The sequence below is a fragment of the Fusarium pseudograminearum genome, chromosome 2, assembly GCF_000303195.2.
Source record: "Fusarium pseudograminearum CS3096 chromosome 2, whole genome shotgun sequence".
Lineage (NCBI taxonomy): Eukaryota > Fungi > Ascomycota > Sordariomycetes > Hypocreales > Nectriaceae > Fusarium > Fusarium pseudograminearum.
This window is the reverse complement of record NC_031952.1, coordinates 2,368,791-2,394,519: the sequence shown is the minus strand read 5'-3', so window position 1 is coordinate 2,394,519 and position 25,729 is coordinate 2,368,791. Positions and strand designations below refer to the sequence as shown.

The 25,729-nt window shown below is 48.9% G+C and overlaps 7 protein-coding genes across 7 annotated transcripts; 4 read left to right on the top strand and 3 right to left on the bottom strand.

The window, feature by feature from the left end:
• Positions 1–510: 510 nt before the first annotated feature.
• FPSE_11737 (uncharacterized protein) lies at positions 511–2,726 on the top strand (the record flags this gene model as incomplete). The annotated part of the gene is made up of 2 exons (XM_009264854.1): positions 511–1,778; positions 1,829–2,726. 2 exons carry the CDS (start codon positions 511–513, stop codon positions 2,724–2,726), a joined length of 2,166 nt encoding a protein of 721 aa, XP_009263129.1.
• Positions 2,727–3,687: 961 nt separating this feature from the next.
• FPSE_11736 (uncharacterized protein) lies at positions 3,688–5,321 on the bottom strand (the record flags this gene model as incomplete). The annotated part of the gene is made up of 2 exons (XM_009264853.1): positions 3,688–4,786; positions 4,843–5,321. The coding sequence occupies 2 exons, from the start codon at positions 5,319–5,321 to the stop codon at positions 3,688–3,690; spliced, it is 1,578 nt and encodes a 525-aa protein (XP_009263128.1).
• A 3,166-nt stretch (positions 5,322–8,487) lies between these two features.
• On the bottom strand, positions 8,488–10,508 carry FPSE_11735 (uncharacterized protein; the record flags this gene model as incomplete). Its single annotated transcript, XM_009264852.1, has 2 exons — positions 8,488–9,700; positions 9,754–10,508. 2 exons carry the CDS (start codon positions 10,506–10,508, stop codon positions 8,488–8,490), a joined length of 1,968 nt encoding a protein of 655 aa, XP_009263127.1.
• A 3,127-nt stretch (positions 10,509–13,635) lies between these two features.
• On the top strand, positions 13,636–15,800 carry FPSE_11734 (uncharacterized protein; the record flags this gene model as incomplete). The annotated part of the gene is made up of 3 exons (XM_009264851.1): positions 13,636–13,825; positions 13,889–15,236; positions 15,290–15,800. 3 exons carry the CDS (start codon positions 13,636–13,638, stop codon positions 15,798–15,800), a joined length of 2,049 nt encoding a protein of 682 aa, XP_009263126.1.
• Positions 15,801–18,128: 2,328 nt separating this feature from the next.
• On the top strand, positions 18,129–19,778 carry FPSE_11733 (uncharacterized protein; the record flags this gene model as incomplete). The annotated part of the gene is made up of 1 exon (XM_009264850.1): positions 18,129–19,778. One exon carries the CDS (start codon positions 18,129–18,131, stop codon positions 19,776–19,778), a length of 1,650 nt encoding a protein of 549 aa, XP_009263125.1.
• Positions 19,779–20,985: 1,207 nt separating this feature from the next.
• On the top strand, positions 20,986–22,342 carry FPSE_11732 (uncharacterized protein; the record flags this gene model as incomplete). Its single annotated transcript, XM_009264849.1, has 3 exons — positions 20,986–21,293; positions 21,359–21,501; positions 21,552–22,342. 3 exons carry the CDS (start codon positions 20,986–20,988, stop codon positions 22,340–22,342), a joined length of 1,242 nt encoding a protein of 413 aa, XP_009263124.1.
• Positions 22,343–23,148: 806 nt separating this feature from the next.
• FPSE_11731 (uncharacterized protein) lies at positions 23,149–24,410 on the bottom strand (the record flags this gene model as incomplete). Its single annotated transcript, XM_009264848.1, has 3 exons — positions 23,149–23,653; positions 23,788–24,077; positions 24,285–24,410. 3 exons carry the CDS (start codon positions 24,408–24,410, stop codon positions 23,149–23,151), a joined length of 921 nt encoding a protein of 306 aa, XP_009263123.1.
• Between the last annotated feature and the right edge of the window lie 1,319 nt (positions 24,411–25,729).

The following is a 25,729-nucleotide window of genomic DNA, read 5'->3' as shown; positions in this document are numbered from 1 at the left end:
AATAAATAGCCTAAAGAGCATAGCCTAAGTAGGTAGCATAAGCTGATCTACTAATTTCGTCTCTTATGCTTCTAGCGGCCAATTGTTCTGATACCCTGAGGGTAGCATATGGGCAGGTGGATTTAGTACTAGAGTACTGATGCAGCACCTACAGACGGCGGATGGTGCCTTGCAGGCTGGCTGGCTTAGCTCCACTCAACTGGGATCTGGGGGGTAGCTTCCACCTTAGGCCCGGGCGGTCCCTGCACCAAAGTACACCTAAAGTCCAAACACCAAATCCAGTGCAGGGTTAGGGTTACCTTCGATATCGTTCATTCTCGGGGTCAGCGTTCGGGTTAACCAGCCTTCGGTTAACGGTGAAGTTGGCGCTTATTGGCCAGTCTTTCAAACCTCAATAATAACCAACGCGTCGCGCTCTGTTCTTGCATACTCATCTTCGCACAAAGATCGAACACCTGTAGGCCACTTCACGTGTTGACGACTCAACGGCTACATCAGCCTCAGAGAGTTATGCGCAACACTCGAAGTAACGCGGCGGCGGCTGCAAAAGTACCAAGAGAGGCGCGCGATTCCCCGGCCAAGCCACAGATGTCAATCGAGCAAGAAACAGTATCGCAGAGATACCCATTAGCTCGCCGCAACCCTCCGTTTGAGGCGGCTCAACGAGGGTCCAGTATCTCAACCAACCCAGCGAGGCCTGACGACGAAACTGAGTTTATAGATGACGATGACGAGTATTTCCAACGTGACGAACCTGGCAGCCAACCGAAGGAGGTCGAGATATCGAGTGAACACTCCCGGTCGAGCCCAGAGCTCGATCCTGAGAAATTGAAGAATATTAAGATCCTCGAGCCTCTGGTCCCAGATTTGGCCAGGGTTGCTGATAGTCTGTACAAATTCTCGAAGCAGAAACCATTGGATAATGAGAGTTTTCAAGGAACCTTGGGCGTCAAGAGATACGCTTTCGATAGCATGCAAAACAGCTTTAAAAGGCTTGGGCAACCATACAAGGGCGACTTCGTTGAAATCACAAGCTTCATGGAATTAGGCTCTACACAACGACAAAGATCTCTGGTCGGTCAGATCGCCCGCGTCAATACCGTTATAGCCTACGACAGGATCAACAATATTGGGGATGACCAAACGCCAGAAATCTTCAAGTTTCTCAAAACTTTCAACGAGGCCTTCCCCGACTACTTTCTTCTGGCCCCTGAAATGTTCCAAGAACCTGAGGTAATTTTGGATATGCGGACCTGGCTACTCGTTGAAACTCTTTCACTTACCGACGGTCAAAGTAATATTGAGGAAGCGCTCGTTGAGATATTCTGTGACTCTTACAAGATAGGCAACCTCGCCAACGTGGAAGAACAGTCCAACTATCCAGCGCTTTTGTCAGGGCACTACTTTCGAGAAGTTGGCGACAGTGGCCACGTCGACACTGAGGAACTCTGCTCAACACGCATACTCGAAATAATCGAAGTCTTCAAAAAAAGGGGAAAACGCAATGCAATCTCGCATCTATTAGAGAAGTACCCTCTTCGGAAGCTGCTCAGAGATCTCAGAGGCTGCTTTGACGCCATGTACAATATCTCGGCTGACGAGGAGAGTGTTCCCGTCGGCACCCAGTCACCATACCCTGATCACCAGGCTACCGTAGAGAGTGTTCCTGTTGGTACTCAGTCACCATACCCCGATGAGCAGCCTATTGAAGAGAGTCAAAGTGATCCTTTCGGCTCTGACTCTCAGTCGATCGTTCGTGCAGAAACTCAAGACGCAGAGTAAGTAACCATGCTCTCAGGGCAGGGCTAGCAACTAACTGGTTCTCCAGGCCCACTCTCTTCGTTGACAAACGATCACTTCTCGCTCTAGAACGTGGCATCCAGGGAGATGGTACTCTCCCACCTCCCAATCAGCAACCTGCCGGGCCCAAATCAATTCCTCGTGACTATCATCAGCATGCGAACGCTGACCTCCTAGGCAGTCCATTTCCTCCTGCAAGTTCTTTCCGAGTCGTTTCCAACAGCGACAGAAGCCAGTATCAGGGCCACAAACGACCGCGATCTGTCACAACAGAAGACGACGACGAAGATGATCCTTTTGAAACTGACGACCGTCGCGTGAATCCGACGAGACGTGCTGAATTGAAACGACAAATGCCCCCACCGCCCAGGCCAGAGTCGATCTCTAGATCTCTCCCGAGACGTGTCCCCGTTCCTTCGTCTGCAAGATCTGTGCCTCCTGCTTTTGATCAGGAATCCCTCCGGGATTCGACTTCCCAAGCGGATTCGCGGCCGCCATCGTCCTCCGTGGTCAATTACGATGTACTTAAAAAGGCAGCATCTCAAAGAAATAGAGAAGCACGCTTGGCAGATCCGGGCAGACAGGGGCCAAGACAGCGCGTCTCTTGGAGCGATCATGACACCCAGCTGCTACTTGATTACATTCAAGAACATGGCGCTCGCTGGTCGATGATTGAGTCGGAGTGCAACCATTATTTTGAGCATCCACGAAATCAACAGGCTTACCGTGACAGAGCACGCAACCTCAAAACTGAGCTTCTTATCACGGATGCGGTCCTGCCACCAAACTTTAATGACGTTGTTTTGGGCAGCAAAGAGATTATCAGGGTAAAGGCAGTCGGAAAGAACCCTGATCGCAGGGAGGAGGATGTTGACGCCGATGGGGACCCTATTAATACTGAGCTTCCGGAATCCACACCATTTTGATTTCTTTGTGGTGCAAGGGAGGTTGGGGTTGTAAGACGGGTATGGCGACTCAGGTTTATTTGTAACTTCAAATACTTTATATATTGATATCGTATTGCATGTACCTATATTATCACATAACGAGAACGCATGTTTGGTTCTAACTTCAGGTGTGAACGAACGTAAAGTAGCGAGGTACTTGTTGACTCAAGTAGCACTTCCGCAGTTAGGGCAAAATGTTGCAATGTATTTCTAGTAAAAATGACTAAAGAAAAACAACGTGGTTGTACAGTCGCCGTAAACATAAACTCTTTGTACATTCCCACAATTCTTGCCTAACTCTGTCGTCCTGAAGGCTCATTGTGTTCCAGGTCACAACAGATAGAGCTGTTTACTCCTAGGTTTCCTCCTCTGCCTGGGAGTGAAAGCAACGAGCCTTTCTAAATTGTGCGTTCAAGAATGAGCGTAAGGGATTTAGCAGAGTAACCGCGGAATGAGGATCCGAAGAGAAATCCTCGTTTGAAATCGCTGACGAAAATGCCATCGCTTAAGAATCCCTCCTTCGTGCCATAAGGAAAAAAGAAAAAGTCAAGGAAAACGTCGTAAGCAATTGATGGAACTTTCGAGCTCGCTCGTCCACTGGTCCAATAGTCAAAAGCCATGTAGTTGAGAGGTTTCAGTCTCACAAAAAAGGGGTATCAGCCATAAGGGCAGTGAGCGCAATGCCTATATACACAGGGCAATGCTGCTCCCCGCAAGTTCAGAAAAGAATATAAGGTATCAAGGGGTATGCTGTAGGTATCCGGCAATTTGCATGACAGGCGTAATGTCAAAGTAATGAAAGATGTTCGGAGGTGGACGTGTTGTTTACATGTCGCATCAAGCAAAGACATGTTTTGGCTGGAAATCCAGCTTGTAGGAAATAAAGAAAGGAGTCGTGATTCCTCCTGAGAGTGCAAACAACGCTACTATTCGCCGGCGTTTATCTATGGCGGTGAGGACCGTCCTTCTGCTTGAGGCGATTTGTTCTCCATCCCTCATACCACTGCTCCCGACTGGCTTCACGAAGCTCAGCACGCCATTCGCTAAAGACGGCCTCTTTGAGTCGTTGGAAATCGCAATGTTCGTCGTTGTAAGGATCAGCAAAGCCCCATGGAAACTGTCGACCAATAACACCAGGCTCATATAGATCGGGGCTGATGATAGAAAGCGGCAAGAAGGGGATCTCGTCTTCCTTCTCTTTAGCCTCCTCCTGTACTCGGTGTCGCCGCATAGAGCTGGTGGACAGTCTTTTGGAGCTTGGGGAAGCTGTCGGACTTTCTCGCTGGCCTTGCAGAGGGAAATCTGGGCTTTCTGGTGTTTGTGCACCGTCCCGGTTGTATTCAAGATCATCTTCCTCGTCTTCCTCGACGATCTTCTCAGAAGAAAAACTACTTCCATCCTCATCGTCAAGGCCGAGCGCCTCTAAGGGATCCAGGCCAGCTTTCTTGATACTGTCCCAAACACTTCGCTTGAGAACATTCATGTGTTGAGTGGTGATCGTATCCGCCTTAGCAATTACAGGAATAACCGTTGTCTTGCCCTGTAGAGTGCGCAGGGCATTCAATTCGAGACTTTCGTCCAGGCTACCGTATACGCGAGAAAAAGGTTGGCCGTTCTGTTGACCATTGATGGCTGGGTTCCTTGCTGATGCAATGTTGCGATCTAGGCGAGAAGGGTCGAGAACGAGAAATGTTGCATGAATATGGGTATCTTGTACACCAGGTGAACGCACAACCTTCATCTCCTCGGCAAAGGTCTCTTCAAACTTGCTCTCGAGAAAGGCTGACATCTCCCTAAGCTGCAGATCGACAACGTTATTCTCCAAGCCCTCGGAATCCCATATGGTGAGGCCGATACGCTCCCCATCAATCTCGGTCTCGAGATAGTGAGGAATAAACCTTCCAGAAGGAATGCTGTGGTTCTGGGATACTTCATCTTCACCCTTCTTGGCCCGTTTCTTGGGCGGAAGCGCAAAGGCTGTCTTGAGGAACTCAAGGAACGAAGTTTTGCCTGAGTTTCGAGTGCCAATGACGAGAATGCTAATTATTGTGTCAGTGGACCAGGTATTGAGAGTTGTCTAGATGTGAAAACTTACTTCATAGGCGTTGGGTCCTTTCTTCTGCGAACGCGACGAGGACTGTTGACCGTGCTGATAGCACTACTGGCATAGCTGTAACGGCCACGGTTCGTCATGCTCTCAGTTCTGGCATATGGGTCAAACCCATTATTGGGCAGAGGCGGAACAGGAGGGGCGGCATGCGCAGCATTGCCATAACCTCGCGAATATTCACCTGATGGTCGAATGGAAGAGTAATCTGCCGATCGAGGGACGTTGGCTGGGGATTCGGGGCGCAATTCGGGGCGCAATTCGGGGCCAAAGGAATTGGAAAGCTGTTCGGTATGGTTGGCGAACTCTGGCAACTTGGGAGCGATGCGAGTAGAGGCATGGCGCTGGCGTTCAAGCTCGGCCTCTTTGAGGGCCTGAGCCTTACGGCCGGCTTTGCCCAGATCACCACTCTTGCTGCGTCGAAGTAACATGCCGAAACTGGTACGGCGAGGTTCCTCGTTATTCATCTTCTGGGGGAAAAGGTCACAAAAAGGAAGAGAGTCGCAATCAGGAGACAATGCCCAGAAGGGTATGCGCGGGCAGCGCAAAGGAGGTGCGGAGCACGTGGAAGCGGCGAGGGACTAAGACGGAAGGATGGGGCAGTAACCAAATGGGCGACTGCAAGTGAAGTCGAGAACGAATGGAAGAAACTTGGGGGTGGATGAGCGGGAGCGATCGAGCCGATGGGAGGGTGGGCGTACGATAGTCAGTCGAGTGTTTGGCTTGATAGTTTGAATGCCAAAGCAGTTGTTTTTTTGGCAGTCAGAATGGCCAGCTGGTCGAAAAGGAATATGTAATTTGAGGACAATGAAACAGAACCTTGTCCATCTGAGTGAGTTTCGTAAGCCAGAGATACAGAGATAGATTAAAGAACCCAGGGACAGTACGGGTACAGACAGATAGAAGAGGACGAATTGATACCCAAAGCGCGTGGCCGCGTGCACACACCTCTTGTGGAGAGCCGCCAGTGTCGGTAGTGGCTGTCTGAGATTCGTAGAATTTGAGAGGGCGTGAGTCGAAAGGTCCGTCTAGAGGACAGTAGCTTCCATCTAATTTGCAAAAGGTGGAATGAGTCGAGCCTGGATTGCCTGGTATAGCCCTGCTTTGTTTTATTTGCTGGAGATCGAAGGAACAGGATTGATGCGCGTCCGAGGTGGGTGACTGGCAAGATTCAGAAATGGGAGACACTTTGCAGGGGAATTAAGGCCGTTTCGAGTGGGAAAGGGTAGTTGATTGGCTGCGAGTAAAGTGGTGAACGGCCAAAGGCGGTACTGATGGGAGTTGTAATTATTAAGGGCATGGGCTTACAGGCATTGAATAAGCTCAAACCACTGTGTACAACCTCCAGACAATCACGGAGCAAGTACCAAAAAGGACAACGACTACCTATAACAAATGGTCACTGTATGGACACAGCAACTCTGGGATGTGACACCAATGGCCGTTTGCGTATTTACTTTTAGCGAGACACTGAACAAGTTCAGGATCGGTCCTCCATACAGGTGGAGGTGATATCTGCGAAACATTTTCACATTGTATCAAACAACCAGAGGGATTGTTTTTTTTTGTTTCATCGACTCATGGGAATAACAGCTGGCGCCAATCTGCCTATCTGCTTACCCGCCAGCATCTTATTTGCTTTTTGTCGATGTTTCCATCGGATCATGTATCATAATAACGGCCTTGAGATTGGGCCTTGCACGACCTAAGACTGCCCGACCACATTGACTCTCCCTGAGACAGTCCCGTCCGGATGCGGATCAATTAGAATGATTCGCTAGTATTAAGGCTAGGTTCTTTTCTGCAGCGCTAAGGTAATGTCCGGGTAGGGTCCAAGACAATCTGAGTGGGTGGGGTTGTCAGGGAAATCAGGGGCGAGGGGGAAGCGAGGATGGCCTATGGATGAAAAGCCCACTGCTAACCTTAGTAGGCAGGCACCTACCTTACAGGTCCGCTGACATGAGCTGGCGGTTGTTTACTATCAGTCACAATGCACTTTTCCAAGGCATGCTTGACAATAAATTCTTAATTTATTTCCCTCTAATAACCTGTACATGAGGTAGCGAGCAAAGTCTCGGCTTAGACTCCATCATTCAACTGTGGGCCTTGATTAGTGGGGAATGGAGATGGTTCGTTTAATGGTTAGAACAGTGTTAGTACAAATACTCAACCGCCACAAGCAGGTCCACGATTAAGTCCCTGAGTTTGTTTTCATACGTCCCCATGTGTAGATACTACCCGTAGGTACATTAAACCGTATGAGGATAGACATTAATTATCACTCATAAACCAGAAATACATATCTCATCTACCACAGCATCACATGCCTACAAAAGCAGACCCTTCTCATACCAAACTATCGGACCTTTGTTCAACTTCATTTGTTTTATATGGGACGAGCATCTGGCGTCTGTAGCTTAAGGTAGCCCTCCAGGGCTGCATCAAGCGAATCGACCCACCCGCTGACGCAGGTACATGACGCCCGGGCTGTCAGTGCTCTTAAGCACGGAAACTGTCGCTCCACTTACTCCATTTCCCAACTCAAATTCTGAAAGGTAAAGTTGAGTCGAGAAGCAACTTTCATGTTCGCCGAACCTGAGTGGACCTTGCAGGGTGAAATGATAAAATGATACGCATGTATCAAACAACAATACCCAATTGTGGAGACAAAGAGTTCTCTTAGATTGTGTGTAAAGGATTAAAACGCAACGCTTTTGATTGCAGGGTCCTGATGCATATAGCCGAAGAAACACAAGGTTAACGACGCTAGCTTGTTTTAAGATAGATTCCCGACACATTTGGACAACCTAGCGAGCGGCGTCAAAGCTGGATCCAGGTCACATGATCGTAGTGATGGCTGCTGCGAACATACAAGTCTCCATTGCTCGACCTGAATGGGCTGTAATACAAAGTCGTAATTTTACTGAGGCTCAGTCTGCAGGTTGCCTCGACGTTGCCAACTACCGAAGTGCACCAGGTATCGTATAGGAGTGCAGAAGATGAGCGTTATCCGGGTGAGCGATATATGGGAACATTCTTGTGTGGTTGATATTTGAGGGTTTGCTATATGTCTTCATTGTTTTGACTAGGATCGATTCCACTGAATAGATAGTTTGTCCAACGTCAAAGCTTGAAGTATGATCATAGCGTGACAATAGTGCCCGTCACGCTTTGTTCAATACAAGACCCGTTGAACGCAAGGTTCGGGACGGATTGGAAATTGCTCCATGCAACTTCCTTGCAAGGTTGTAACAGAGACGGGTAGCGGCTGTACTGTATTGTTCGTCTCGCAAATTGACACAGCGCTATACATAAAATGCTTAACGTCAGAAGCTACAACACCCAATATACCAAGCAATAAGAAGCAATGTTAACAAGTTTATGTTAAGTCGTATCCTTGGCATGTAACCCCATACTCCTCTTTCATCCCACGGAGATGTTTCAAGTCCTACTAATATTAGATAAGTTCAAAAGAGCTTCCTTCTCTCTAGATCCTCTAACTGCTAGTGATTGGTAAATGCAATACTCATCATCTATCGATCTAAATTATACAGGCTTTCATGGAAAGGATTCTTTGTCGTAATAGTGTACATAAAATAGTGCGAATCGTCACCGAACCAACACCGAGAAGGCTTAGCCATCGAATACGTCGTGCTGAAGTTCGATGCCAAAGTCTGATGCGACATCCTTCATCCTCTTCTCCATCTCGTCCTCCATTCCCCCTCCGAGACCTAACCATTGGCGTAGCTTAAACATGTAAAAGGCTATGTCTGATGCCGCCATAACCGTCTTGAATATGAGATGTCGCCAGCGATTCTGAAAGCGCTGACTCAGTGGCAAGTGAGGATCTTCGAAGAGACTGCGGCTTGCCCATTCGCCCATCATCTTGACGCGGTTGACAGGTGAACCAAGGTATTGGTTATTGCCTTGTACAATTCTCATGTTTCGGCCGATGAAAATGAGTTCTTGTGGCCATTTCTCTTCATCTGCCAGCATTTCCCGAATTCCTTGCTTCATCCGCTGCTGCATCGCGTAATGGCGTTCGGCCGGTGTCTTGCCTTCGAGTCCTTTCATGATACCATTACGAGTACGACCATCTCCGCCCTCGTATGGTCGCAGCAATGTCGCGCTCGCGAAGAGGTCTGCCGCCTTGATGCCCCATGCATCAGTCACTCGCGAAATTGTCTTGTTGTCAAAAGTCATAAGCGCCTTCCAGAAGGTAGCATACTCATTTCTGAACTTTTGTGACATGTAGACGTACAGGCCATGGTCAATGAGCACAAGTTCTGCTCGGCCATTGGGCAGACGTCTGATGAAAATATTGCCTGGATGCGGATCACAGTGAACGACTCCCCATTTAAAGATCTGCGCAGAGAACAGGTCCACCATCGTAGTCATGACCTCTCGAGAGGATAGGCCCAGTCCGCCTCGGCCTCGTCGACCTCGCCATTCTTGACGTTCTGGTTTGAGGTTTTCCTGGTATGGTCGCGTGCGAAGCTCGCGTCGAGCAGCTTCGAGGTCGATCTTAGGTAGTGGGCTTCCAGCGCCAGGTGAACCGTTTCCATGTCCCCCAAGCCATCTGGATGCCATTGCTTTCTTGTCCCAAAGCCGTATACCCTCGATCCATTCGGTCACGAGAACTCGCTTCGTCGTAAACTCAGGGTACACTGTAGGAATGTAGACTCGTCCTCTCAAAGGCTTCTCTCCGTTGACAAGCTCCCTCATTTTCTCCGAATTTTTTGCCTCATTGACAAAATCAGTCTCCAGTTCGAGCCGTTCAGTGATGAAGGGCACCATTTTATATAAAGGAAGGTCGAACCATTTTGAGTAGATCCATGCAACTGTTCTATCTTATGTTAGTAAGTGCATGTGTACTGGCTCAGTATGTACCGGACTTACTTAAAAGCCCACAGATCCCACGATATTTGTTTAGCAATTTCTCGTTTTTGGATCTTGATAGCCACTTCTCGACCATCTGGAAGTTTAGCCCAGTGAACCTGGGCAACACTTGCACTCGCCCGAGCCTTGCGCTCCATCAGACCCATACCCTCCTTGCCTATGAAGCTGACGCCGAATACTTCTTCGACACTCTTTCCAAAATCTTGCCGTATCACTGCTTCAATGTCGGCCCAGTCGTCTTGTGGCGCATCGTCAAACATGCGGCTAAACATCTTTTGGAACTCGGGCGGGAGCACGGCGCTCTGCATTGCGATGGCCTGTCCAATCTTGAGGTAAAGCCCGCCGTTAGAGCGCAAGACGTGGAATAAACGTTCAGCATTTCGGTTATGCAAGTCTTGTACTGTTCCGCCGGTGATAGGCTGCGGTCGAAAGTTGAGTTTGTAATCAAAGGCCACAAGCAGTCCAGTTCCGAATGTGCGCAGGGAGCGAGTAAACCCTGAAGCGTATATTTGACGATCACCAAGATAAACGATACCTCCAACGGCTGATATGATCAGAAACTTCCTGGCCCACTGTCTTCCACGTTTGTACTCTTTGGCTCGCCTGGGCGCACCGAGCTCCTCTGGTGACGGAGGCCGCATAGTCTGGAAAGGACCGCCGGACTGCATTCTTCGATATGATGGTGCCATCGAGGCTCTGGGTCGGCAGCGCATGGTGGCGCGCGCCGATGGACGAAGCATGGCGTTGCGCAGCATGCTGAAGGCAGATGATCAGCTACAGGAGCGCCGCATGGGCGGTGCAACAAAGCACACGTTGTGTTAAAGTCAACAGCGAACGGCTGGTGTGAGAAAGACAATAGAGAATAGAGAACAAAACGTGACAATTTTCCTGTTCTATCCCCAGTGTCATGGATGACGTCCGACATAAAAATTGCGGACTATTTAGCTTATCGCCGGAGCGGCTCGGAGAATCAGTGGGCGATGTGATTATATTCCGCAAGTCGGGTCAGAATCGCACCGATTTCCCGGCTCGCTCCTGCATTGCCAAAGACTTTCCAGCCAGGCGAACATACTTAGTTGACCTGATAGCATCCTCAATTTTATTTCTGGCATCAGCACGCTCGTGGTATTGATTTCAGTTGTTCTGATGTTATCGTGTCTATCACTGACGTCATTAGATGTGATTCATACATATCACCAACAACCCATGCAGATGGTTACCTCGAAGGGCTGTTCAAATATCACTAGAGCATATTATTAAAAGCATATTTGTTGATAAGCTGAAATATACTCTACACAAATAAAATGCTTCGCGCTAGATTTAGTAATGTCAAATAGTTACTATTGCTAAACTCTTAATTGCGTTGTGATATAGTATGTTGTTGTTCTCCAGGGTAGCAGAACTATAAAGACTTAGGATCAGAATATTGTTACACACATTCAGCCATATGCTTGCAATTGACTAATGGTATAAGAGATTAGTAAGTAAAGAGGATATGGGATTCGAGTATATACTATCTCTTGGTACTGTTAAGCTCATTTCTCTATTTAGACGACTAGCAGACGTCACAAATATTATCTCTTGGTCCTTGAAAGTACTAACCTAGGCGATGGTTGGCGACAACAACCTTTTCTCAAGGTCTTGACAAGTACTTTCAGTTTTGCATATTGAAGAGACAATTTCCCAGCCCCTGACTGTACATCGTTAAGTGAATCAAAATTGTGATGCTACATTCTTCGTCTTCGCGTGACAGCTGATCATCACAGCTCATAAAGAAATGTAAGCTTGTACCGAAATACAGCATTGTGCCATTCGAGGTGGAAACTCCACATACACAACGATGACTCGTCCATGTCCTTAGGCGTCCAGGCGCCACACTAAATAGACAACCGCATACGCGTACTTGAACAGCCACAAGAAGATGAAGCATTCACATCGCTGAACGGACCAACGCGAGACTTGACAGCAGGAGTCGAAACGTGGAGCTTCATGCAGTTTGTTTCATCATCGGGACGAGCTTATTGAGGATCGCCGTGCTAAAGTTAGTCCCACTGAAACGGATTTGCGCGCTCTCACAGTTTCAAAAGCAACTTGGACCAAAATAACGACATAACAGGCGCAATTGAACCTTTTCAGCCAATGTCTTGGCTGACAGGCCTAGGCCCAGGAATATCGGCCCGCCGCATATTTCCCCCTTCTCCAGCCAGCGAGAGACTATGTGACTTAGCAGGTATTGTATTTGTATACGAGGGTTGGCTGGCATTGATGAGACTTGTTTGCCAGCTTACCTATAACAGGCAAGCTTTCTTGGAACTCAATTGACTTTGGACGCGCATAAGCAATTATTGCATACGAAAGAGGCACAGAACACGGATGCTTCCTTTCACCTTTGCTCTTTGACTGGTGTTAGCACTAAATCTGGTAAGCTTGGGAAGCTTACGCCGCAATTTGACCAAGTCGTCTCAGATTTAGTGAGTACTGAGGCAGGATGGAATGAAAACTTGTTAGATTTGAGGATTGTGGAAATGGAGAAGATGCAAAATCAGACAACTCCCTAGGTAAGTAGCCAGTCGAGCCGTGTTCAACTAGTGGTATCTCTAGTTTGTATTAAGTTTACTCGATCTTGGTAACTGCTTTGAAGTCGAGCCGAGCCAAAACCGGAAAGACGATGAGACTCAGCCGAAGCAGCAAAGATACGATAACTGATTCGTATGACTGCTTGCGAAAATGACGGTCGCGACGCGTGGGATTGGTGGGCTTGTGTAACGGTAAAGGCCCACATGGTGTCAACCTTGCTCGGGCTTGCACAGATTGGATGTTGTGATAGTTAAGTTAATACCTAAGGTGTGGGATGGATGGATAGATGGTTGGAGGGATAAGCATGGCACGACTGAGAAATTAAACTTGTGGCTAAGATTGTTTTATTGGCAACCTCCCCAAGGCATCATGGACAGCCTGCATATATTATTGGCGCAAACCTTGAATGCGATGCTCTCGCCAATTGAGAAGAATCCGCGTGGGACAAGGAGGTCAATTCGAATGGGACGGGCAGATCAGATCAAATTCAATGCATGGAAATATCCATATTTCTGCGACGACTCTGGGTCTGATTGCTGGCGAGCTACGAACAAGAAGGCCCCTGTGCCTGGACCAGCACACCACTTCTGACCAGGGCACCATGAAGCACTAACCCACCTGAGACTAGCGCATCTAGTTCCCCCAGCGCTCTGCTAAGCCACATGGAGCCAGGTTTGATAGTGAAGAGCAAAGCAACAAGCACATTAGTGGAGATGGGACCTTGTCTGATTACAACCCAAGACCCAAGGTGCTCTCCCCTCCTCATTACTCGATTCCCGACCACATACACTCGTTCCAACTCGATTCTTAACTGTTGTAGCGTGTCGAAAGGCGTTGAAGACCGCGTCTACTGTCGAAATTACTGGCGATTCATATTTGAATTGCTTGGCCACCATCGTTCATATCACCAAGCTTGTCGATTCGACGACCAAAACCGGCGCTTGCGACTGCGTCGCATCTTCACCCATTCACCGATTTAACCGTCAAAATTCGCGCTGAGGTCCTTCAGCAGGCGAATAAACGGCAGATAGTCGGACATACAATTATCACGAGGAATCGACACGGATTGGATCAGATCTACTACTCGCCAAATGCTTCTGGTACTTTGACCCCGTACTTCACAGAGAGCTTTTCGCCTTCTTTTTCACCTATGATTTACACCAACGCTTCTATCGAAACGAAATTCTGTGCAAGGGCTAGAATTTAAGCCGCTGAGACTTCCTGTCCCCGCGTCTTCACGACGTCGGCTGCTTGCTCTGTCGTACCGCCATCAGTTTTCTACCAAGCGCTTAGCGCACCGCCGTCATGTTGCGGCCCGGCACACCACTGACCCTGCTGCTATTCGCAGCTTTCGCCCTGCTTTTATTAGCCGTCATATCGACACCGATAATCGAGGCTATTCCACTGAGTGACTTTGGTGGTGTTACATATGGCGTGTTTGGCTACTGCCAAAATGGCAAGGGATGTAGTGGTATCGGAGTTGGATATGATACTGGTTAGTTTACAGTGACGATGGAAACGCAATCACTCTCCTAACCTTTACTGACGTTTCTCGCAGCTAAATTAGCTGGGGACAATTCCCAAGCATTTGACCTGCCATCCGGCGTTCGAAATACCCTTTCAGCTATTCTCATTGTGCATCCAGTCGCGGCACTCATCACCCTTGTCATGACCATCATGGCAGCTGTGTCTCATTTACATGGACCGTCACACTCTACGAGATATCTCCTCATTTTGTTTATCTTTTTATTCATCGACTTCCTGGTCTGCTTGCTGGCATTTCTGATCGACGTGCTACTGTTTGTGCCACACCTGGCATGGGGCTCATATCTGGTTCTGGCGGCTACTATTCTTGTTGCTATGAGCGGATTGGTGACCTGTGCAATGCGTCGCACTCTGGTCAGCAGGAAAGACAGGCAGAGACGTATTGCCGATAACGCCGAGATGAGCGGTCAAAACTATTATAACAGAACCGCTCAGGATAAGATAGCAGCTGAGGATGGGATCACTAGACAGCCGACGCTGCCCACCCAGCCTGTCGGAAACAGCGTTCATGACAATATCCCAGCCTTTGCGACGTTTGATCAAAAGAACCGAAGTGATCAAATCAGCGAAGAAGTCCCGCTCACCCGCCGGGCAACATCGAACCGATCTCCAGGTGTCCCTCATGAGCCAGTCAACGTCGGCGAAGCGGCTGCTTTTAACAGAACTCCCCAGAGACAAGGTTCTCAGGATCAGTTTGGGAATCAGATAGACAATGGCATCGATCCGTATGCCGGTCGAAGAGGGCCTTCTCCAAGCATGAGCAACCGTGGAAGAGGAAATGGAGGATACCGTGGCGGAAGAGGAGGCTATGGTCGTGGAGGATATGATAATTACGGCGCCCCGATGCGAGGCCGTGGGGGTTATGGCGCACCCGGAAGAGGCGGCTACGGACCTAGAGGTGGACGGGGAGGATCTGGCCCACCAGGTCGAGGCGCCTATGGCCCAGGTGGAATAAGGGGAGGCCCAGGTCCATCAGGGCACAGCAATGGACCTTACGACCGAAGACCATCTCCTGGCCAAAACTATGCTTCAGATTTCCAGCCATCGGAGCCATCCAATGGGTATAGCTCGACGAACCCATCGATGCCCAGCTTGAACACCTACACTGCCTACCGTCCGGAGTCTGAACTACCGCGAGCAGAATCGCCGCCACCTTTACCAGGAACTGAACCTGCCACTATAGGCGGTCGACCAGTAGAGATGGATGCGTCCCCTGCGGTTCATGGCCATCAGGGTGGAAACTATGGTCAGCTCAGGGACAGCGACGTAGACGTCGCAGGTATGGTCGGTCTTCAGCAGGGCCAAATCCCCCAGCGAAATGATACTATCATGAGTGAAGGCAGCAAATACAGTAACGATGAGTATGATACGCACGCACGCACGCACCTTTCTATAAACACTAACTTTATCGCAGGCAATACGCTCCGCCTCGTGCTGCTTGGAACCAAGGTGATGGCCGGAACTCACCTAAAGCTCCGCCTCCCCTAGCTACGACTCTGGGAAGAAACACGTCTCCTGTTACGCAACAGCCCGCAGTCATGGGGAACAGCAATTATTATGAAGATGTAGATCCTCGTTTTGCCCCCGAGGCGTCCCTGGCAAACAACAACCTCCAGCCACCGCCGATTGAGCCCATCTATGAGGACGTCCATGCTAATAATGCGGGCGCTCGAAGCCCTGCTGAGTCCGAGCACTCGACTTTTACTTCTATCTCCCAGCGTGGCATCAACCCCCGTTGGAACCCCGGACCTCCGCCACCAATGCCATATCAACAAGGACCTCCTCATCGACGACCCGTCCATCAACAACAGCAACAGCGTCAAGATATGCTTCTAGATACCCCGGACTTTCAATTACCCAGTTCGCGGAGTGGGCGAGGTCCTGGTATGGTACCAGGAAGTGCCTACCCACCAGGCGGCTTCTAGTGAATCTGCCGAGTAGGCCTCAGTGCTGGCTTTGACCAAAACATTTCGTTTTTCTTCAATCGGCAAATTAAGCCCGGTATTTATACGTTTCAGCCTTTTATTATTCTTAGGGCTATTTGCCTAAGAGACACCCCGCCCTCTAGACTAATATAGTGTCTTGTTGGTTGGTTATATCTTCTGGTTATTACCTTGCGGCCTACTCTTTATTGTGTTGCCCGGAACGGGCATTCTAGTTCTAGACCCCGAATCCGGGTGTTATTTAAACTTTGTTCCTTATGTTACGGTTATTGTCTTCTGCCAATTCATGTTTTGGTCTGGTCTTTGATGTAGCGCGGGACGCTGTGGTGCCTAAATAGGCGGATTTCGCATTACAGTTCAAGTCTTGCGGCGAAACAGGAGTTTTATTTTCTTTAAGGAGAGGAGGGCAGTAAGAGGGAGAGGGTATTCTACCTGAGTGACAGGACATGCGGATATGATCACGACCTTCTCTGCAGACAAAGAGGACATCTGGAGGCGATATGATTAACGAATGCTGTGAGGGGCTTGGAAGGTAGTTGAGATGGCATCTGCCTCTGTAGATATTGGCTTGTGTGGAGCAAAAGAATTATTAGTCAACTGGGCTTTCATATTTGCTTGTGATATCCAATTTTCTTATTTCTTTTGTCAGTTGTCTAAACGCACTGGACCTGTTTATACACGAATGAATGGTGTGTGGAAGATACCTAATAATTTGCACCAGGTGGCTGCAACTGCCAAACAACTGATGGAAGGCGTTTGCTTCTGGCAAAATACCTTGCACATGCATCCTTTTCACTCTTGAGCTATGACACTGGGCTTCAAAGTCTTTGTGAACGAATGCAAAAGCTGGACTCTCAAAAGGGGGCAAATAACATAACTATAAGTTTACGTTCTAAGAACGTATAGATACGTACACCCCGACAAGCTACCATGAGGTAAACAGGTGGTCTCGTTTCTTAAAATGCGACAGTTAATTCTTCTGCGGCCCAAGGCTCCATTGTATTATCTGGGTAAATACAAGTCACCACCAAAGTTCACTTCAAAGAACACGGTAAAAATTAAGGCGCGAGTTAGAGAGCATGCGATCCACCAATTGTGAAGCCTGTTCTATCTTGACCTGGGGTTATTAAGTACGTACAATATGAGCGTTGAACGCCTAGTGGTGATGGTATCGCCAATATATCTGGTTCCTTCGTTTTTACCTGGCACTATTCGGTAACAAAACTGCTTGACCGAGCTGGAAGATATAGTATGGAATACTGCCTGCATGCGTTGAATATGCAACGTAATCTTGCTATTGGCAGGCGATATGAATCACAAGTTACATAGAAGCAGTTACCATTATTGGCGAGGAGTAATATGGACAGCTGGAATCAGAACACTGCCTGACCGCGACCGTGACATACCTAAAGTCTATTCAGCCAATCGAGTTTAAAATTTACAGATGTTCCTAAAAGCTTGCTCATAAATGGGAAGTTGGTCTTGTCGGAAGTACTCGCACCGATTTCGCCTGTTGACACTGATGAGCACCGTCACAGTCAGGGACAATAAAACTTAGAGCAGCGACGGCGCATTTGCGTGCATATAAGTATCACGCGGAGTTTTAATGAATTAAACTCCTCTTCTGTGCCGGCTCCAACTTTGAGATCATCTTCTTTCTTCATCTCTTTCACCTGTGCGTTGGATCTTCGGACCGAGGCAGACGCTCAACGTAAAGCTTCATTTATTTGTATCTTCAACATTTGGGCTACTGAAACTTTTGGATCCATTGAGTCCACGGTTCGTTAATATATTCAATTTTACGTTGGCGGTGTGCTCCTTCCAGATCTCCTTCCGTGTTGCGCAGCGCGGTTTGCAGAGTAGGAGGAAGGCACGGTACCTTCCCCCATTCACTTCACTTGCACCCTCTCTTACACCTTCCTCGCACTTCCTTCTTCGCCCACTCTCACCATCCCTTTTACCCCTTCACCCTTCGCCCTTCACTCTTACTTTCTATCACCCCCGATTTCTTCTATCATTGCACGCTACGATCATCGTTCAAGCAATGGTGAAGACCTAAGGTCGCAGTCACTCGTTCTATCACGTTATCTTGCGCTGCGAATATATTCATCACTTTGCACCGCTACCCAATCCTCCGCTTTTGCTGCAGCAATATTTACCCTTTTTCTCTCCAGGCTTATTCAACAAGTCTAATTTCAAGGCGCCTTTGGACGATTTAGCATTCCAATCTAACTGGCACCTTCCTTAGATTTCAGGGATCAATCGTCCTTACCATCTCTGGCAGACAGGATGTATCAATCTGATTCTACCATGGAAGACTTATCCTCCCCCGTCAGCATCACCTCTTCCACCGCGACCGCCCCGTCTTCGGCTTCAAAGGTCACTTACACTACGGCTGGCACCCCGTACAACCCTAGTACTTCTCAGCCACTGCAACCACCTGCCCGACGAGGTCGCTTCCTCAAGTGGCCCGCCAGTCTTCCTGCGGCGGGACTGTCCCTCCTGCCCAAATCCGTCCTTGCAACGTTGCCTATCAAGACTACTCGCTCTTCATCTCTTCAGCAGTATAGCCCCCAAGCACAATACGACGGACCGTCCAGCCCCCTGACTGATACCGACCACGGATGTGTCAACATGTCTGCCCAAGTTCCCCGACTTGGATCTTCAGCAACGCCGTCGCCACTTGCCTCTCTCTTCTCAGAGATCGAACAGGATACTTTCACTGATGCTGACCCAAGCGACGAGAGCGACGATGACCGCGAGCCTGGCATGGACCCGCTGCTGAATATGACGGTGAAGTCTCTTCACAATCTGGCTTCTTACCCGAATCCGAACCAGAAGAAAGCTCAAAGGACCCTTCTACGAGGAATCAAGCCGGCTCTGAGCTTGAAGTCAGCGACTCGCAGTGACGAGCCATGCTATCCACGCAGCGGCTCCCCTAGCCTTCCAAAGACACTCAAGTACAGCACTGATCCACTCGGCACCTTGCAGCCACCTCGAAGAGAGGCCACCCTCTTTGGGAGGTCCGCTGAGGATGCGATCTGGAACAGCCGCGACGATAGGTCGCCTAGCATCCACCCTGTGACCTTGGAGAGCTTTGATCGCGCAGTCGGTAGCAATCCTACCCTCGCTGCCAACACCATTGGTTCAGCTACTCGTGTTACCTCATCAGGCGCACCACTGCCTCTGACTGCTGGACCGCCAGGCCAAAGACAGTACCGCCCATCAACCTTTGAATCTACCTTCAAAGCACTGCACACTGGTACACCAACTCAAGACTCCAGCCAAGAAGACGATGACGATGTTCTCATCATCACTCGGCAGACTCTACGACAAGCAGGTGTCAATGCTATGAGCCTGGAGCAGAACTCACATTCTCTCAAGACGATGCCTCCACTGGTATCCAAGACCCCACTGCCCACATCAACAGCCGCTGTAGACTTTACTGAGAACTCGGACATCAACGCCAGCGCTCGAGCCAGCGAATTAATTAGCTACCTCACACAGGAACAACTGCATCCCTCAAATGTGACACCCTCGTGGGCCTGGGGGTCTACTGTGGCCCCTGACTGCTGGGCGTCATCGCGAAAGCAGAGTCAGCACCAGTATGCTCAAGGACCTCGAATCCGGAATGCAGAGGACATCAAGGCCCGCAGCGAAGATGTCAACCGTGCTTGGTACGCAGGAGCTGATTTTCTCCTGGCATCATCCGAGGAGATTGCCATGCAAATCCAACCACCCACGGGCAAAGGGGGTTTTGGCGCAATTGGAGATGGGCGCCCTTCCAAAAAAGGTGATTATCACTACCCGATGAGTATCAATCATGCCAACCGCATGACAGTAGCGGAACATGCTCGACCACTGTTCAGCATGGCGCATGCGAACGTACAGCAGTTCATCGGAGAGGAGTGGCAGAAGAACAACGCAGGCCATACTCCACCAGTTCAGGCTACCAAGTAGTGGACCGTTGGTTTGTGAAAGATATGAAGTCGGGAGTATGGACTATCCCTTATGTGATGCATTATATATGTCAGCATGGTATGGTTTCTGGGAAGACGTATGCAGACCACAACCGTGCGTTGGCCAGCAGGGCAGGAAGGTTGGATGCCTTTTGGGTTGACTCAACATGGAGGTGGTTGCGATATGCCCTAAAGGACATGAAGTGCTAAATACATGTACACCCGTCGACTCGCACAATAGCAATAAAAAACTGATGGAAGGACTGTCTGCTGCTGCCTTAGGTACCTAGGTAGACATTTGAATGAAGAAAGCAAATTGTCACTTGCTGTTTCCCATTGCATGACTACTAATAGTACATGCGTGGTCTCAAAATTTGCGCCGTGGTTAGAATTACTTGCTTCATATCCATACTTGGTAACTTGACCAATACAGGGGCAAAGATATTGGAGCTGTAATAAAGAAGCCGTCACGGGGCCGTGATAGCACATGTCAAAGACAAGACATTGATCAGCCATGCCTACGGGGTTATTAGTGTAGATGACGAAAAGACATGGAAGTGTGGGTGGACCCCATGACGTTAGATCAGGGGCCCCGTCTTCGCTTGGGGATCTTATCTTGACCAATTTCCCATCAAACAGTGAAACAGGAAGATCCTCAAAAGCTTGAATTCACGCGTACGTGTTTTTGTCCAGGTGGCTCTTAAGAGATACGGTACTTATGAAAACACTAGGTACGTCACACCTATCAGTGAGCATCAACGAAAAAGATTGGATACCTAGAAAATCTTCTTTTTCTTCTACATCTAGTCCCTCTTCCCCTCCTGTCTCCAGAGTCGGGTCTCTCTGATCGGTCCACTTTTTGATCCTGCTGGCATCTTTTGCTTACCATTTGGGCTTGCCTTTTGAATTTCCCCATCTCAGCTTCTGACTTTTTGAAACAGAACTTTAAACAACCACGTCTGTCTGCTGTACACCTGTACCCAGCCTGTGACTCCTGCGAACCTTTGTCTGCTCCGGGAATCCGAGTTCGAACGCACATTACTGCACGATCAGCCAAGCGAAAGCGCAGAGCGGAATCGGACACAACACAGATTTTACCCACTTGAAGGAGAAAAAAAGGCCACGATATCAAACGATCGCTTTGCATCAACCAAAACACACGAACATCAGAGAAAAGAAACCGCAACTGAACGGCTGAAACTTCCACCATGGTCTACGTGCGGCAAAAGGAGCTCCCGGCGCTCAGGGAGTACAAGTACTCTGGAGTTGACCATTCGCTGCTCTCCAAATATGTTCTCAAGCCTTTCTACACCAATTTCGTTATAAAGTGCTTCCCCATGAGTATGGCTCCGAACGCTATCACCTTAACGGGATTTTCTTTTGTCGTTGCAAACTTTCTGGCCATGCTGTGGTACACGCCCTCATTGGATCAGGATTGTCCCCCATGGGTATACTACTCTTGGGCCCTGGGATTGTTCCTGTATCAAACATTTGACGCTGTAGACGGAACCCAAGCGTAAGTAGACTCGGAAGAATCGCTCCCTTTTGCGAGAACCGGTTGTGCTGATCCAAGTAATGTAGGCGACGAACCCGACAATCCGGACCTCTTGGCGAGCTCTTTGACCATGGTGTGGACGCTTGTAACACATCACTTGAGGTCCTTCTCTTTGCCGCTTCTCAGAACATGGGACAAAGCTGGCAGACTGTGGCTGTGCTGTTCGCATGTAAGTTTGCACTCATAATTCTACCAAGACCATGATACTGATTTTCTCAGCTCTCTTGACCTTCTACGTTCAGACCTGGGAGACCTACCACACCAAGACTCTGACTCTCGGCATTGTCAACGGTCCCGTTGAGGGCGTTCTCGCAATTGTCCTGGTTTTCATCTTTACCGGATATGTCGGCGGTGCGCACTTCTGGCAACAGAGCATGTTCCAGACCATTGGTGTACCTTCCACCGTTGGCGTCCCTTCCTTCATCTACAATCTCACTTTCACTGAGTGGTACCTTGTTCAGGGCAGTATCATGCTGGTTTTCAACACCGTTGAATCTTCTCTCAACGTTATCCGTGCTCGTCGCGCTCGTGGAGATCGTTCTCGCGGCGCTCTTCTCGGCCTAGTGCCATTCTTCAGCATCTGGTCTATGGTCGTCGCCTATCTATACCTTCAGCCCAAGATCCGCCAGTGCCATCTCGTCCCATTCGCCCTCTTCGCTGGCCTCGTCAATGCTTACAGTGTTGGACAAATGATCACAGCACACCTTGTCCACTTGCGATTCCCTTACTGGAACGTGCTGGGTCTGCCCCTTGCTTTCGGTGTCATCGACTCCCTGGGACCCATCTTCCAACAACATCTTGGCGTCGGCTGGCCTAGCGCTCTTGGTGATAGTGTTTACCAAGTTGCCTTCATGTTCATGATGCTCGGAACCGCTGTTGGTGTGTATGGCAGTTTCGTTGTTGATGTCATCGTCACCATCTGCGATTATCTTGACATCTGGTGCCTGACCATCAAGTACCCTTACGTCGAGAACGAAGGACCCCAGGCCAACGGTACTAAGAAGGACTAGATTGTTATCTACATACCGAGACCTGGCGCAATAATGAGACTGTGATAAACCAAGTCCTTGTACTACCTGGGCGACCTTTCAGTCGTGTATCTCGTCTGAAGACTCGAGCATGGATGAATTGTTGGGAGGAGACAACGGATACGTTGTCCGCTAAAGAAGAGAGGGAAAATCGAAAGGGCTACGGTATCTAAAAGGGGAGAGAACGAAAGTAATAACGATTGCTACATAGACCGAAGCTTGAGAGATATTGTTTCGGGCAGGTTTAACGAGGGGGGATATGTATGATTTTCATGACGAAGGGTTTTGGTTTTCTTCTGGAGTTCTGCAGCGTATCTTGGTTTGTATTATTTGCACTCGAGATGTGCGAGTGTCTTGGAGGTTGTAGTATAGTTTGGTATCACGGAGGTTTTCCTGTTGTAAAATTTGTCATTATCTGTAATCCAATATTTGCTGTCATAATCGTGACCAAGCACGAACGGTTGAATAATGTTTGATTGATCCCTCCAAGAGGGCCCGCCAAGAGGAATTTGACAATGGGAACGCGTCTTTTGTAACCCCCTAATAACTCCCCGCAGCTAGGTCGCGTTTATATGCATACAAATGCTGCATACCTTCGACACGAAGTCCCAGAATGCCCCTGGATGAATCGTTAAATCCCGAATACAAAACGCCACGCCATAAAGCCCCGACGGGCGGGGGTATCATAGATTATCCACTGATTTCCTTCATGTGATATACGTCAATCATGATGAAGCCACACATATATCATTTCTGCTGAATGGCCCCTTTTACACCTCATTTGTCGTTCAGAGGAGGTCATCAGTGCCGCTAGCAACACTTTGCTCAATGGCATTAGTGATTGAGCGTTCTGAGAAAACAGGGCCTTGGCCATCGCATCTAGCACAGTTCTTGAGACGTTCGCTCACATCAGCTATATCGACCAGACCTTTCTTGAACAGATCGTGAGAAATGATAAAATCCCACGTGGCACCTGCAGCGAGAAGTCGTTCGCCATCATCCGAGGTGACAATGCGGTGGGAGGGCGATTTGTTCGTGTGGTTTTGCAATACGTTGGAGTAGAAGTCTGTAGGCTTAAAGCGCAGCGGTCCAGTTGCAGGCTCGGGAGAGATGGAACCATGACCCGTGTGTGACGTGGCACGCAATATCTCATTCTCGGTGGATATTTTCTGAAGATCACGCTTCAAGCGCTCGTTTTCGATAGACGATTGTTGCTGCGCAGCCTCCAGACCAGCAAGCTTCGCCTCTAGATCTTTGACATGCCTCTCTTTTCTCTCACGGAAGGCGCGCTGTCTGTAGAACCATATGTTAGCTTGATGAGCAAATGGCAATAGCTCGTCCGGAGTAACTGTATATCGAGACCCTCCGCTTGACAAAAATCCGACTTCATGGATCTGCATAAGGACAAGAGCATTGGACAAACTTACGCAGCGCGGTTTTGTGCCTTTCTTCGGGACTGGGCAGGAGTCAGATTCTCATCCTCTTCACTGCCCCCTCGAGCGATTGATTGTTCATCAGGGGACCCGTTTCTCATCGAGCCTCCTTGCTGCCGGTGGCCTTGCATTTGGGAAGCGAAGACGTTCTGACCTGGAGGTGTGGGAGGTCCAGGGAAACCGGAGGCAGGCTGGTGAGGATTGGCGTTGAAGCCTTGGGCGGTTGTATAATCGAAAGATTGGAACTGGTCATTTTGGGTGGTGGGAAGGCCGTCGTAGTTTTCCTATGCACATGTCAAACCAGACGTCAGCTTATATGAGCTAGTGTCATGAAATAAACGAGCTGCAGGTACAACGGAGAAGAAGTCAAAAGACGTTGGACATCTAAGGCTGAAGGTTGATAGAGTAATGCTCAGGTAAGAGAACGCTAAGGCAGGGCTGCGCCGGGGGAGTGGGGGGAGAAGAGATCGCGGAGAAGAACATTTACTGACAGGCGGGGATGCATTGAAATCATCGGAGCCGGCGGAATGAGAGTGTGACGGCGTCAGAGGAGGAATTGGCATAAACTGGTGATAAGGCTGAGGGTTGGTGAAGTTGTATTGCCCGGTAAAATCCATTGTGATGGTTTCAGAGTCGATGGTTGGAGATGAAATAGTGACTGTGGCGAAACAAAATAGGTAGACTAGGCGGACAAAAAAGCCTAAGATGAATGCGATGAGCGATGGTGGGCAATTGGCAACCCAATGCCGCTCAGGGAACGAAAGAGTTGATCGAGCTTCTTGATTTAAGCAGTAGAGTATAGCAGAGCAGAGCAGAACAACAAACAGGTAATGTCATATATGATTTTTGTCCAGGCAGGAAGGCAGGTAGATAGATGGTGTTGAGTGAGGAGGAAGAGACAGGGCAGGAGGGAAATGAGAGCAAGTGGTAGGTAGGCGGGTGTAGGAAGTCAAGCTAAGGTGAGCACGGAGCAGCAGCAGGAGCGACGCAACAGCCGGGTTAAGGAAGGAAGGGTCTCGATAAAGTATAACGTGGAATCCGTTTTATGAACGGGGGCACGGGAAAGGTTGGGCCTGGGTCCTTTTAAGAGACAGATGTGGGTTCTCGATCTTGTCCAGGCTAGACGCGATGCAGTAAGATGATGGTGCAAATTATTGCTGGGCACGGCACTTACCTTTTGACGTGCATATTCTATTAGTAGGGTTGCCAAGTTGGAGCAAGGCCAGGGTAGGAGGATATCAACATATCTAGGTAGGTAGCCAGTCCCGCTTTTGGGAACTAACATGCTGTCAAGAGACACTTCAATTGATCAAAAAACGAAGAAAAAGGCCTCAGAGACGTTGTTTAGACTGATGGAAAGGGTTCCATGTCGCGTTCGAAGCTAGAGCACCATCTAGGAGGAGTTTGGACGGGGAAGCTGCAGCTGGCGGCCGACGTTACTGTGCACCTAATTCGTTCTTTAGCTTTTCTCCTCTGTCTTCTTCTCGCTGCGTCTTTACTTTACCCGCCAGCTCAACGCAGTCGATTCAGTCATCTCACCAGGGTCCTGATGGCTGTGCAGACGTTCGAAGATAGCCCGGAAATTGCGGCTGTCTTTTCTGCATGCAGGCCTGCGTTAGTTACATTGGACGGTAACGTTGATGCAGGGAGGTATGAAAGGTTGTGGAAACCCAGGAATACTTCTCTTGACACCCAATGCTTCTCGAGTGCCCATTATGGTATGAAATTGAGCGATTCCACATCGTGTGTGGCGTTGACCTTAATGTCAGTCAGTCAGTTCCAACGTACGTCATGTTTCAGATACACAGCGTTGAGATCTATGGATATACCACACATTCCAACAACCTTATAGCTAGTACCTAGTAGTTATCGACTCCACAGACTACTACTTAGTTGATGGACTTTTAGCAGATTAGAAGGTACATGGTAAATTGGT